At 42.5% G+C, this 15,864-nt stretch overlaps 1 protein-coding gene across 1 annotated transcript in view; it reads left to right on the forward strand.

Moving 5' to 3' along the window:
* LOC131223524 (putative tRNA pseudouridine synthase) overlaps positions 1-15,864 on the forward strand; it is a 62,555-nt gene that overhangs the window by 22,898 nt on the left and 23,793 nt on the right. The window contains exons 4-5 of the mRNA XM_058218963.1: positions 4,424-4,572; positions 4,716-4,860. Of these exons, the coding sequence (XP_058074946.1) occupies positions 4,424-4,572; positions 4,716-4,860 (294 nt within the window). The remainder of the gene's footprint in view (positions 1-4,423; positions 4,573-4,715; positions 4,861-15,864) is intronic.

A 15,864-nucleotide genomic window follows, 5' to 3' on the forward strand; every position in this document is an offset into this window, starting at 1 on the left:
CCTGCTCTGATTGGTCGCAGCAGGGTACAGCTGTAGTGGGCCGAATAGACGTAAGGCAGATGGATGCCGTTGGTAATGAAACTTACAAGGGTCGGGATGATATTCAACGTTGTTTTGATTAATTCGAACTTGAATGGTTTCCAACGAGACGCTACAACAACTCCACTTTTTTTCTTTTTTACACATGCACACACACCCCACACACTCACGTTGGTGGAATTTCACCACCTATGGGTACTCAAACCCTTGACCGGGAGTTGAAACTCCTGAGAGTCTACCACCCGGGCAAGTGTAAGGACCCAAATTTTTATTTATTTATTTATTTTATAACACATGCACACATACCCCCACACACTCACACCGTAGTGGAATTTCACCACCTATCGGTACTTGAACCCTTGACCAGGTGTTGAAACTCCTTAGACTCTACCACTGGAGCAAGAGTAAGGACCCCCTACAACAGCTCCACTTAAGAAACTTAGGTCCCTATTATGTCCTGAAGCAACTTGGAAGAAACACATGTTATCGAGCTTCCACCCGATCTAAAGATCAACCCTATCTCTAGCATGGAAGATCTAAACCCGAACTCTGACGTTCTTAAATTGAGAACGCAGAAGACCATGCTAGCACGACAATTTGATGAGGTGATCGAACATGTGCAGTGATTGCATGGTTTCCACATGCTGAGAAGGATATTCAAAAATTCCTTGTAGAATTGAAAGATCTAACGAGATCTGATTTTGCATGGCTCACTGTTGAAGATTTGTAACACAATAAGAGCTCCGTGAGTTGTACAATCAACTTGATAGAGTTCGGTTCTTCCAAGGCGAGGGAGTTGATGCGATATGCCCCAACTTCCAATTTGTGCATTGAAGTAGGTCTAAAGTGGGTTGCAGATGATGGCACGAGGAGGAATCGTGTGATACACTGATACATGGTTAATGGATTTTGACATTAGTGTCCCTTTTAGTTATGAAATGGACCAAATGCCCATCCACATGGGTTGAGTGTAAATCAGCCCATACACAATGTTATGTTGTGAGTTTCCTTTTAGTCTAGGGTTTCTTTTATTTTTGAAGGTCTACATAATGACTAGCATGCATGTAATAACCGTTTTTTGTCATTGGGAGGTTGCACGAACAAGATGGTATCTCTTAGGTGGGCGGTGGGCCTAGCTAAGCGGGTGTGGCGCCTTGATTGTTTGGGGAGCTTTATGATTAAATCCTTCTATTCAGCAATAGCTTCTTGTCCTTCTCCTAGGACTTTGGACCTATCCATCTTATTGGGAAGTACTTGCCCCCACACGTGGATTGATGGTAGGAACAAAGTGGTCATGGATCACTCAAGGGACATGAAGATGGTTATTCCAAATGGTTGCATCTTATGCCTTGAAGATAATAAAATGGTGGATCACTTATTTTTGCATGGTTCCTTCGCTCTGGAAATCTGGTGGAAATTCTTCAAGCTATTTGGTGTCGATTGGGTAAATCTTGTGCTCAACTGGGGATCTTTTTCATGCTTGGCAAGGCGGTTGGAAGGGGGGCGTAAGGACTCCTTTGTCAATTCATCTTATTGGCAGCTTGGGCTATATGGCTTCAGCGTTATTGTAGGAGATTATGAGATAAATCTTCCATGCATATTTTGAAGGCTAAACGGATTGTTATTGAGTGGGCTAGTACCCTCAAGGAATTTACAATCAGTCAGCTTGGGCTATATGGCTTCAGTGTTATTGTAGGAGATTATGAGATAAATTTTCCATGCATATTTTGAAGGCTAAACAGATTGTTATTGAGTGGGCTAGTACCCTCATGGAATTTGCAATCAGTCCATTTGAGTTGCCAAGGGCTTCTTGGGGGGCCTTAATGTCTTCGTATAATAAGATGATTTATTATAATCCACTTTGCATTTTCTCCTTTTTGCCCTTTTAATGAACTTTTGCCCTTAAAAAATGTAGTTTTGTCCTTAGTTCTATGGGTAGAAAAGAGGGGTTGTGTGACCACTAGCTTTGGCTGGTGGACTTTGAGATCAATGATGCATGACAATTAACCACTTGCTCTAAAAGTTCGAACTGATAAAGCATGGCGAATTAATCCCTTTATCTCATAGCCCAGGCCCCACATCTCATGGGTTAGGTTCTCAGCCGAACCCCCATCGTGGGCCGCACATCACATGGGTTCCGCCTCACATGAGCCACCCGCCTCATACGGATACGGCCTGCCTCTCATGGGCCGCCCACCTCGAGTGTGCCCCTACATCCCACAGGCCTCCCCACTCGAGCCCGGTGTGCAAATGCCCCTGCATTAATCACCCTTGGTGAGGAGTCTCATACATGAGACCTTCCGCTCTGATACCACTTTGATGCAGGACAATTAACCACTTGCTCTAATAGCTCGAACTGATAAAGCATTTCGAATTTATCCCTTTATCTCATAACCCAGGCTCCATATCTCATGAGTTAGGTTCTCGGCTGAAAAACCCCTCATGGGCCCCACATTACATGGGTTTCTCCTTACACGAGCCACTCGCCTCACACGGATGGGGTTCACCTCACATGAGCCACCCGCCTCTCACGGGCTACCCACCCCGAGTGTGCCCCTACATCCCATAGGCCACCCCACTCGAGCCCAGTGTGAAAATGCCCTTGCATTAATTTGGCTGTAGGGCCACACCTTGTCCTCTTTGGATTTGTATTCACCTTTAAACCAAAACCCTTTTCTCTCTTTATCAAAACCCTAACCCTAAACCTAGAAATCCCTAACTTTTCTATTTTCCCAAATTACCCAAACCCTAACTTCTCCCATTCTTCAATCAACCCAAAATCCTTACATCCCTTCTATCCAAAACCCTAATTCCCATCTCCTAACACCTAAGCCCTCTTATCCATTCATCCAATTCGATCCCATAAACCCTGATTCCTAGATTTTCCCAATTCCCTAACCCTAATTTTACCCTAGGTACTATTAGATCACCTACTTTGAAGTATACTTTTTCCCTATGCTAATTGGATGTCCCTATATCCATTAGATCCTAATTTCCTTTATTTAACGATCTTGCATAACGATGTTCGGTAACCTAGGCTAGGATTATGCATGATATTCTTTTGAGTTTCTTAATATTTGTGATGATAACGGCAAGATTTATGTTTTTTTTTTTTTTTTGTTAATTACTTCAATTTTGCTACTTGATCTTACATAATATTTGGTTCATTCATCGGTCCTATATCAAATTTCATGAGATTTGAAGATACTTCCATGTGATTTGGAAGGGAGATTGGTGTGAAGCTAATATTCATCAACGGAGGTGCGAGGTCTCCATCTATCCTCACATCTTCATCCCTCTACTCTCAATCAATGTACTTTCTTCTAAGTTCTTTGAGTCTCTCATACCAAATCTTCATCTTCTCCTAAATCTAACTTTCCCTATCCATCAACAATCCAAACCCTAAAAGACCTAAACCCATCCAACCTAGCCACACATGTGACCGTACGATCACATGTGTGAACCCCTTGGGTTGGCTGTACGACCACACCTCGTCCTCTCTTGATTTCTTTTCACCTTTAAACCAAAACCCTCCTCTCGTTACCAAAACCCTAACCCTAAACTTAGAAATCCTTAACTTTCCTACTTTCCCAAATCACCAAACCCTAACTTTCCCATTCTTCAATTCACCCAAAATCCTTAAACCCCGTCTATCCAAAACCCTAATTCCTACATCCTAACCTATAAACCCTTTAATCCCTTCACCCAATTTGATCCCATAAGCCCTAATTCCTAGATTTCCCCAATTTCCTAAAACCCTAGTTTCACCCTAAGATGTATTAGGTTTTCTACTTGGAGATAGGCTTTTCCTATGCTAATTGGATGTCCCTACATCCATTAGATCCTAGTTTCCTTTATTTAATGATCTTATGTGACGATGTTTGGTAAGCTAGGCTAGGATTATGCATGATATTCTTTTGGTTTTCATGGTATTTGTGATGATAATGACAAGGTTTTTTTTTTTTTCGTTAATTACCTTAATTTTGCTACTTGATCTCACATGATATTTGGTTCATGCATTGGTCTTACATTATCAAGGACATAATCTTTATTTTTGCTTCTCTTCCCTTCTATAATCCTTCCGTAGCATTTTCAGGTTAAGATCTGTGATAAACATCCCCACCCCCCAAGTGCTTCTAGGTATGACCGTGGAGCCTTCCGCCCTTCTCTAACTATATGGAATGCTTTCCCTTTTTCTTAATTATCTCTTACCCATAAAATTTGTTTATTTAGGGCAAAAGCAGTGTGCGCGTGCATGTCTTCGTACACGCATCCATCGCTTGCGTTCATAGATTCCCTTTCTTGAACTATCTGTTGATAAGTGAACTTTAGAAGGTACTTATCTTAACAGTTTTTAGTGATTTCATTTGCTCAAAATTGCTAGGTTCATTCATTGGCGACCATGATATCCTTAAAGATGGAGATCCCTGAAAATGCATGGAAAGAGGATCCTAGTGGCATTTCTCTTGCAAATTATGTCAATGCCAATCTTCCTAGCAATGTAAAAGTATTCAGCATTTTACCTTCCCAAAGGTAAGATCCGTTCATGGACTGGCATAAAAAATTAATTATGATTTGCTATACTATTTTGTTTAAACTGTTAACTCTTGTGAATTCACGGAGAGAATACCAAGTTCTTTTCATGGCACTCAGCTACTCTTTTCCTTTCTTTTCAGGAGCTTTGATGCAAGAAGGGAATGTACAGTCCGAAACTATAGTTACCTTCTTCCAGCCGAAATAATAGGGATTAAAAGTGACTCTAGTTCTACGGAAGTAGATCTTCATATATCAGAGTTCACCGACATATTGCGAAGTTTTGAGGTAGCAATCTTCTTATTGACTTTGGTAAATTAAAAAGCCATGGCATTTACTGTATATGTTGTTCCTCATTTTGTACTTTCATTCTCATGTTGTTCTTTACCAATGGTGGCCAATTTTAATCCACAAGGTAAAGGTTAATAGTTTATTCCTGATCTGATGCACTTCCTTGTTTATTATTCATGTATTTCATGGGTATAATGGCCATGGAGTCGAAAGATGACAATAACTATTACCTTCTTACTATAAAGGCATCCTTGATTCTAAGAAAGTAATGCTTTATTGTTATGTGTTGTATTGACTGGATAACTATGAATGATATGCATGGACTCACATGCGACATAACTTGGTGGCCTCCATATAACATGCTGATTCCGAATATGTTAAGAATCAAAGCGGAAAGGGAAAAGTCAAGACCATCATGAGATAATACTGTAGAGCCTCATCGGTCATATACTTGAGAACTGCTACACCTTTTGCTAAATTTCAAGGCAACTGCGCAAGAGTTAAATTATTAAAATAAATCTGTTAACTCTTAGATTTGGGTAATGTTGTCAATTCTCATAGACTACTGAGCTTTTATATATTTTACCCAACTCTATTAGAAGTTATTTTGAGTCATGTTATGCTTTATACATACACACACACACACACATATATATATTATATCAATGTTTTAAATAGCTACACTATGTAGCGTGTAGTGTAAGCTATGTAGTGTAGCTTAGCCTTAATGCTATGTAGCTCATGAAAATAGCTTAAGTTGTGTGTAGCCTATGCTCCATGATTTGTTAACGCACACTACATGCTACGTAGCTCACATTACAAGTTAATTTTCACTACATTAAAATCAATTCATGTTTTCAATGATTTGTTACATTTTTCTATTTTCAATAAAAATTAATTAATCTTTCCAATGCCTTTAATAAAATAATATAAGTAACAATATTAAATTAGTTTCGTTGCTCTCTTTACCTTTACACTTAATCATTGAACTTTCTTATTACTTTAGGTTGCATTTGATTTCTCCAAATATCATGAATTTTTGTTAAATTTCATTATTAAATACTGATCAGTCTAATTTGGTGCAGAATATCATGAAATTGGTGTAACTAAGCGCAACCTTGATTAAAAATTTAGAAGTAGCGTGTACCGTAACTTGTGCCTCACGCTTTAGAGAGGCGAATGCTATGCTATACGCTATTTGCTATTTAAAACACTGATATATATATATATATATATATATATATATATATATATATATATAGAATATAATAGAATAGGATAGAATAGTTTCCTCAGAATTGGTCCGCAACTGAGCACCTATGCACCTTTGCACGAGTGTCTTGGGCATAAAAATTTGAACGGCCATGGCAAATAGAAATAATTTCCTCCCTTGATTTGCCTCTATCTTTGCTATGGCCCACCTGAGTTTTTTATCAGGCCGAAAGTTGGTTTCAAGGGGTGTTGCATCACATGGACCATTCAGATTTTGTGCCCATGACATGTGTGCTGCTCATGCAAGAAGGTGCGCAAGTGAGCATCTCTCTCTCTCTCTCTCTCTCTCTCTCTCTCTCTCTCTATATATATATATATATATATATATATATGGTACTATGAGTTCAAGCTCTGTGAGTCCCACCATGATGTGTGTTGGACATCCACTCCAATTATATGCACCATTCCATGGTGGGTGATGGGCCTAAAAATCGGGTCAATCAATGACTTAGGTGGGCCACACAACAGACAACAGTTGAGAGTGGTTATCCACCAATTGAAACCTTCATGATTGTTTTGTAGGGTCCATGGAAATGTGGTTCAGACATCCAACCCATCCGTTGTGTAAGACCCATACACCTTGATTAACCTTCTGTATGCTTAACTTATAGTGTTGGCCTACCTCAGAATGGACCGGATCAACAAGTTTCGATCAGACGCTTTGTTTTAGTACCTTCACGATCCGAGACCTATACCCAAACGACCACGTGGTGATTCCAACACCACGCGACACGCTCCATTTTGACGGCCAAATCGAAAGATGTGCGCCCCATCAGAATTAACGCATAGCATGCATCGTATGTGCATACAAGTGACGTGGGGTCCACTTAGTATAAAATATCTGGAATAGTAAAACATCGCTTTCAGATGAAAAAATCAAACGCGTTTACACCTCAACCCATACCGAGCCATGCCTTTTCCACGTCTTCTCGCTTCTCTTTTCAACGACAGCCATGTCGTCCTTGCCTATATAACCCTCTCTCGTCCATCTCACCGTCACTCATGCATGAAAGAATACAGAGAAAGAAAAGATAAGAGTTGAATGAGAGATTAGAGGAGGTTAGGGAGAAGGAGAGGCGATCTCAACCGTCCGTATGCACCGTGTCTCCAAATCAACCGTTGAAGTGAGTATGCGGGTCGTTTACCCATTTTCTTGATGTCGGGCCCGTTAAAAGGACTCCATCTTGACGTATATGTTGCTATTCATGTCATTTTTTCATTTTGCTTGAAGGTGGGACCCACCTGGCCACGCTCTCTAGTGTGGCCAACGTGTGGTCTACCTTGATATGCATATGATTCGTATATATGGGTCTCATAGTGGCGGAAGCTCATTTGATGGCTGAAATTCCATGTTTGCTTTGCTCTCTCCATTTCTCTTTTCTTGGGCTTTGATGGATATGCAAATCCTAGTAGGCCCACCATGAGCTGGGCAACCTCATGGACGGAGTAGATCACTCACGTGGACCCCACTTATGTATTTACAAAATAAAAATAAAATAGGTAGTCAGTGTCAAAGACACTGCATGCAGAGAGGTTGTCTACGTCCACAAGGTGAGTGAAGTTTTTCACTTGTAGATCCACCTTGAAGCATGTGATTAATCCATGCTGTCCATCCTTTTTGTCACATTATTTAGGATGGGGGTCTAAAGATGAGATAAATCCAGATTACAGGTGGGCCACACTACAGAAAATTGTGGGGTTGAAATATCACCATTGAACTTAGCATTTATTACCACCCAACCTGTATTTAATGTTAAGTTCAGAAACAACAGGTGGCCCACCTATGGGACCGACCTAGAGGTTTGTGTTAAATTCAATATGTTCACCTGTTTTACCATATTATTTTAGGCCACTGGCCTGAAAATGAAGCATATCCTAATCTCATGTGGGCCACACCACTGAAAATAACATTTTCCACCATTGAAACCCTTCAGGGTCATTCTAAGCTTTAATTTTCACCAAAATTAATTGCTCATAGGTCTCTTTGGGTTCGCCTTGGGCTAGCCAACACAATGAATGGATTGAATCATCCAAATCGAGCCCCACTTAGTTCGAAAATATAAAAAAGAAAAGAAAAGAAAGAAACACTGGGAAATTGTTTAGAGGACACTATCGTCCTCAGTAGTGGGCGGAAACCCATTTGGGCATTGGAAAAGGGTCCTACTCATGGGACCTACCTTTATGCGTATATTGCATCTGCACCGTCCATCCAATTTGTCATATCATTTTATGGCTAGACAAATTTTTTTGAGACATATCCAGACCTCATGTGGGCCATATTATAGGAGAGTAGGATTGAACGTCCAATGTTGAAACCTTCAAAGGTCCAATGCGATGTATATATGCTGCCAAATCTATCCGAAATAGGGCTCTTTGGGCCAGTCATGTATTGGCCAATCTCATGGACGGACTGGATCATCCATGCGTGGACCCCACACATCAAAAAAGAAAAAGAAAAAAAGAAATGAATAAAATACAAAAAAAGGGAAGGCCGCTGGAACAACAACGTCCAGTAGACACTGCCGTCCAGCAACATGAGTAGAGGGTGGAAGCCCCCTTTAGGCTCTGGAGTGGCCCCACTCGTGGGACCCACCTTGCTGCATATGGTGTATCTACACCATCCACCTATTTTGCGAGATCATTTTAGGTCATGAGCCCAAAGATGAAGCAGATCCTAATCTCAGGAGGATCACACCACCCAAAATAGTTAGGACAGAGATGTCCACCGTTGAAGTCTTCTTAAGGCCACGTTGATTACTTTGCCCAACCCACACGTTTGAAGTGACACGTGACTTGTATGGATGAAAGGAATGCGCATATATCAACTTGGTCCTTCTTGTACTCCTATGAGCCCACCTTTAAATCAATGGCAATTAAATGGCTATGTTGAAAAATTCTTAGTACCTGTAGTGTTGTTTGACATCTAACCTGTTCTGCAGCCGACACCGACCGATATGAAGGGAAATCACATATATTAGCTCGTTTCAACTGGTGTACATGTTTTTATCTACACTAGTTAATTGTGGAACCCACCTAACATGTATAATATCCACACTGTCAATCCCTTTTGCCCTTCTATTTTAAGACCGGTGGAATAGAAGCAGATCTCTGGTGGACCACACCATAGGAAACTGTGGGGACAATGATGTCCACCGTTGGAACTTTCCAAGGGCTCTACCATGATGATTGATTGTCATCCAACCTCGTGACAAGGTCACCCAAGTTCGGACATGACCAAACCTCAAATCCATGGCAGATCTAAGGCTCCAGTGGACCTAAGAAACAATAGTGAATGATTGTCCACAGTTGGAAGCTTCCTGGGGCCACCGTGTAATTTTCTTTGCAACCAAATGTGTTGATAAGGTCAGAGAGACTTGTATAAAGGAAAATCATAAATGTTAGCTTGATTCAAAACATGGCCACTAGTCACCGGAGTCCACCATGAAGTATATGTTTTTATCTAAACCATACATCTGTACTACTAGCTCATTTTATGCGCACAGGCCCAAGTACGGGGCCGATGCAAGTCTTATGTGAGCCATGCCACATGGATATTTAAATTTCTACTAGGACCGCCATTCAGGTCCACACGCTTCATCTTAAGCAATTTAATGTTGATTATCACATATATTGTGGAACCTACATTGTATACACGAATGAGAATGTGTGTGTACCAAGATTGGTAACATGTTATTATACTTGGCCCTGATAAGGTCGACACTAATAATATGCTCATTATAAGGCATACCATGCTCATTCATATGCCCACATGCATCATCGGTATGCTTGTTATGGATTTTGATTGATCATATCATACGCCTTTTGTTTTGATATACTTGGGGGACTTGTACAAGACAAGGTTGCCCGCATGATCATCATATGACTTGAATGGTGTGATTCATGCCCGACTCATTATTATGTATGTCACATTGCATATACTCCGTAGCGATACCAGGGATGTAGTCCCGCAGTCGGGATGTGGCTGGCGTATATGAGTATGGACACCGAAATCTATTGAGGTTACATGGCGTCACAGGCGTCCCTAGGTGAAAGTCCCTAGACCTTGTAGTACCAGTAGGATGCTTCAATGTCTAGACCGAGTGAATTTATGAGAGCACGATGACTAGATACTGGTAGGCCGCATCTTCCACTGTGTCAGAGTCGATTGGAAGGAGGTTTGACCTTACCCGGCCGGGTGAAGAGGGCTATATGCTAGGTTGAGTCTGACCAACTCGTGAAATGGGTTCGCCATCGATGAGTCGGGTGACTTTTCGTATATCATTGATGAGGCGGACAGTGAGGTCTCTTGCACTCGCTTGGTCTCGTGCGAGATGGGCGGCAACCAGTATTGGTAGTATACTAGACCCCAGTGATGATCCAATTGTGAACTGTTATGAGATGTGGATTAGACATCAGGATTGGCATGTGACATATGGTAATAATACATTCATGTAACACTCGAGATTGTATATGCATAAATATAATTTAGTGTTATACAGTCATGGGCTTGATCTGCAATAGGTATGGGACTATTCGTGATTAGGTGTTTATCATCCTAAAATTACATTACATGTTAGGTATGGGACTAACATGTGTTGTAGCCTTGGGTGCAAGGCCCTATCAGCATAATACTACGTACTACGATTCGTTCATTCATCATGTGTTTTTATATTGCATTGCTGTATATGACATTTGGCTCGATGGGCTTTTTTAACTTTGTATAACTTTGGTATGACGATTAGCATTCACGGACTTGGCAACATAGCTCTTCATCATTTCCGCATACTCTGATATTGATCTACTTGTCATATCTATTGTGCACGCACACACACACACACCCTCTAAGCTTCGCGGTAAGCTTACACACGTTGTTCACGTGCAGGTTATGCTAAACAACAACAATAGTGATGCTGGAGCACATGCCTAACCTGGAGTTTTTATATATGTATTGTATTTCCCTTTCTAGTACTGCACTCAAATCCTTTTATAGTGGATGAACGTAATGATGTTTTGGCTTATGGATGCCATGTACGGTTGATGAGGACATCGTGCACACTCACTCACGCACACCACCACCCCTACGCACGTACGTATGCAGGAGGGCCCCACCATCGATCGGGCTCGATGACGACGTCCAGGGAGGGCCTCCTAGCTAGAAGTCAAGTTTTGGTTCAGAAAAGTGGCCCGATAGTCAAGAAAAGCCCACCATGGGATCTCATGATTGTGACCCACTCGTTGGATTGGTTTTATATTTTAGGTTTTGCTTATTGTTATTATTTAGAACATCGTGTACGCTTTAGATTTCCTTGTTTTGTTTTTATTTTAGTTTACTTCATCGCCAAGTAATAGGTGTCGCATATGGTGCGAGTTTTGGGTATAGGGATCTCCCTATAAATAGGCACCCCTTGTAGTTCTTTTCATTCATTGAAGTTAATAAAAAAATTTCTGCTTTATTTTTCTGCTCTCTTCGTGAGTTGTGGAATAATTCAAAAGTGGGTGCGAAGCCCTCCCTTTTCGAAGGGCTAACTACCGTGGTGCGAAGCCACATCGATCCCCACTCACCCCCATCTTCCGTCATCTTTTTTTTTTCATCTTCCCCCACCATCTGTACTTCGAATTTGTCCTTTTGTTGCATCAGATTTCCTCATTACAGCAGGTTTCCAGATTTCGGCCCGCCGGCGAGCTAAAACTTCGGTGGAGCACCACGCACAAACCGTACATCGGATCGAGCTGAGATTTGGGAGTTTTGGAGTCCATCCCTGGCCGGCCAGGGTTAAGGTGGCCTTTTTCTGAATAGTGAGCCCCACACATGTGCGATAGGGATCACACGCACGTCCGTCTGGGCCATTTTTGATGTCCACACGCGGGATCATCTTTTGGCTCAGGTTTTTATCCTCTTTTATCCTCTCATAGCCGTTTTTTAAGAATCCTAACCCTAGATAATATGATCCCTAATTGATTTGACCATTTTTATCACCTTAGGGTTCCTTGAATTGAAATTAGGGAAACCCTTGGATTAGGGACAGATTTTTATGCATGAGTAGTTGATTTTATTTCCCTTTGACATTGTTTGGTTTATAATTTTATTGGTCCAGTCCTAGCCTGTGTCGGCTTGGACCCGCATAGATTCCCCTTTAATTGAATGTTTGGATTTTCATGTGGGATGTGGAATTTGTGTGATTGTTTCTGAATTGGTGTGATCTAAGCCTGCAATCTTGCATATCATATTTAATTTTCCATGTCCTGCATCAAATTTGGTATCAGAGCCTAGGGTTCTTATAGGGGAATTCACCACATATTTAGGGTTTAGTTTGTTTGAGTCCTTCATGCATTCAGTCCATCATATATAGCTGAATTTTAGTAACAGTGTGTAGTCTCCTTTATATAGAGTCTCGTAGGGTCATTTAGTTTTTAGACGCATATAGTTGTCATAGCAGGTCCTTAGGTTGAGCAAGTCAGTGTATGCCCACACGTACGGGTCGCGGCTTCGGTTTGCACCCCACACTAAACATGGAACAACTACAAGAAACAGTGGCCAAGTTAGCCCAGCAAGTTGAGTCCTTGAATAAGCATTTGGAACAACACATAGATAAACGCTTCGAAGAAATAGAGGCCTCCTTCAGGGCAAACCCCACCACTGGGGAGGATGCCAAATTTCAGGCAGTTGGTCAGGAGGTTAGACCAAGGAATGGAGGCGGTCAAGGAGCTGGTCATGGGCGCGTACCTGTGCACCCACCCCGTGAGGGACATCATGATCAATATGACCCAGATGCACAACTCCTCAAGGGAGTTAGGGTAGATGCTCCTACTTTTGATGGCCACTTGGACCCTAAAGCTTTTTTAGATTGGTTGGCGGATATGGACCACTATTTTGAGTGGTATGATATGTAGGATGCTCGACGAGTCCGATTCGCCAAGATGAAGCTTGTGGGTCAAGCAAAGAGGTTTTGGGCGACGGTTGAGCGAAAAAAAGAAAGCGAAGGAACTTCCAATAGTCCATTGGGGAGAAATGAAAGAAACGTTGAAAGAGAAGTACCTCCCTTTCTCTTATCGCATGCGGTTGATTGAGGAGTGGCAGTCTCTTCAACAGGGTTCCATGAGTGTTGCTGACTATATTGAGAAATTCGAAGAGTACTGGACCGGCTGTGAGGTTGATGAGGACCCCGTACTCACCCTTGCTCGTTTTAAAATGGGCCTCCGTCCTGACATTAGGAGAGAATTGTTCGCTAAAGACATAGACACTATCGAACAGTTGTACCAAGTAGTGTTAGATGTCGAGCAATACCTTAAAGCATCTGTGGGAAGGCAGTTTGATTTTCGCGAATCCAGTACTAAGGCCAACCCCTCTGGGGCTAGACCTAATACGGGATTCCAAAACAAACCTTCCCCTAATGTTCAACCCAGACCTAAGGATGATAAGGGTAAAGAGATTGTCTGGTCTAGTTCACGTGGAAGTGGGGCCACTAGGTGTTTTAAGTGTCAGGGGTTTGGTCACTTTGCTCACCAGTGCGGCACGAGAGAGGGCACCAAAGTACTCCTTATTGATGGGCAAGTAGAAGTAGTGCCCCCAGAGAGTGATAGTGAGGAGGAATATGAGCCAGTCGGAACCCCTAGTGATGAGGAAGAGGGAGCACAAGAGTCTTTGACCCTCGCAATTGTGCGTTGCGCCCTAGCTCAAGCCAAGAACACTGATGACTGGCGCCGCAACACGATCTTCTACACTTATGCAAAATGTGGGGAAAAGAGTTGTAAGATGATCGTGGATAGTGGTAGTTGTGCCAACGTGGCATCGACTAGCACTGTGAGTCGTTTGGGCTTGAAGCTGGAAGCCCATCCTCAGCCCTATAGAGTCTCCTGGGTTGATGAAACATCCATTCCAGTCTCGCACCGCTGTCTTGTCCCTATTCAGTTCGGATCTTATAAAGACACAATTTGGTGTGATGTTGTTCCTATGGATGTGGGCCATGTCATTCTGGGTAGGCCGTGGCTCTATGACAGGGATGTTACCATATTTGGTCGTTCAAATGTGTGTACATTCTGGTTTGAGGGCAAGAAGGTCAAGCTAAATCCTCTACCACCCAAGAATACAACTGGAAAAGAGTTCACCACACAGAGTGGTGTGAGCGGCCCAAAAGAAGTGAAGGAGTCGAAGTCCAAGTCCAAACCGCTCCATATTTTGAATGCCAAAGACTTTGAGCGAGAGACGGAGGCGGACTCGATGATATACGCCCTTGTGGCTAGGGAGAGTGTACCAGAGACTAGCGTAGAGTTACCCATTGAGGCCATTCAGGTAGTACACGAGTTTTGTGATGTTTTTCCTGATGATTTACCGAATGAGCTTCCCCCTATGAGGGATATACAGCATGCCATTTATTTAATCCTTGGGGCAACTCTACCAAACCTCCCACATTACAGAATGAACCCGAAGGAGCATGCTGAGTTGAAGAGGCAGATTGATGAACTCCTAGAGAAGGGTTTCATTCGAGAGAGCATGAGTCCGTGTGCCGTGCCCGCCCTTCTTACACCTAAGAAGGATGGCACATGGAGGATGTGTGTTGATAGTAGGGCCATCAACAAAATCACAATCAAGTATCGATTTCCCATACCGCGTCTTGATGACATGCTAGATATGATGGCTAATGCTACTATCTTCTCAAAAATCGACCTCAAAAGTGGGTATCACCAAATCCGTATACGCCCTGGTGATGAGTGGAAGACGGCCTTCAAGACGAAGGATGGGCTATATGAGTGGCTAGTTATGCCTTTTGGGTTAACTAATGCCCCAAGCACTTTCATGCGTGTGATGACCCAAGTGTTGAGACCCTTCATGGGGAAGTTCCTGGTCGTATACTTTGATGATATCTTGATTTATAGCATGACTAAGGAGTAACACCTCAACCATTTGAGGCAGGTTTGTGGGATCCTTAGGGCCGAGAAGTTGTACGCCAACCTAAAGAAGTGCGCGTTCTTGTCTAGTAGTGTGATCTTCTTAGGTTTTATTGTGTCAGCTGAGGGCGTATCGGCGGATCCCGAGAAGGTCAAGGCCATCGTTAATTGGCCTGAACCCCGCAATATTCATGAGGTGCGCAGCTTTCATGGCTTAGCCACCTTTTATAGGCGGTTCATTCGAGGCTTCAATTCCATTGTGGCTCCCATCACGGACTGCATAAAAAAGGGAGAGTTTCAATGGACAAAGGCCGCCTCGAAGGCCTTCAAGGAGATAAAGGTTAAGATGACCGAAGCTCTAGTCACACGACTTCCAGATTTTTCGAAAGCTTTTGAAGTCGCATGTGACGCGTCAAGAGTTGGCATAGGAGGAGTACTTAGCTAGGAAGGGTACCATGTCGCCTTTTTTAGTGAGAAACTGAATGAGGCGAAGCAAAGATATTCCACCTATGACAAGGAATTCTACGCGGTAGTGCAATCACTACGCCATTGGCGACATTACCTGTTACCGCAAGAATTCGTCTTGTTCTCAGATCACGAGGCCTTAAGATACTTGAACTCTCAAAAGAAATTAAGCCCCAGGCACGCTAAGTGGGTTCAATTCCTTCAAGAGTACACTTTTGTGCTTAAGCACAAGGCCGGTGTAGAGAATAAGCCTGCCGACGCGTTGAGTCGTCGAGTCGCATTACTCAACTCCATGAACGTTGAAGTTACGGGCCTTGAGCGCATCAAAGAAGAGTATTCTGAGTGTCCAGATTTTGGAGTTGTGTATATGTCTTTATT

Source organism: Magnolia sinica, chromosome 13 (genome assembly GCF_029962835.1).
Source record: "Magnolia sinica isolate HGM2019 chromosome 13, MsV1, whole genome shotgun sequence".
NCBI lineage: Eukaryota > Viridiplantae > Streptophyta > Magnoliopsida > Magnoliales > Magnoliaceae > Magnolia > Magnolia sinica.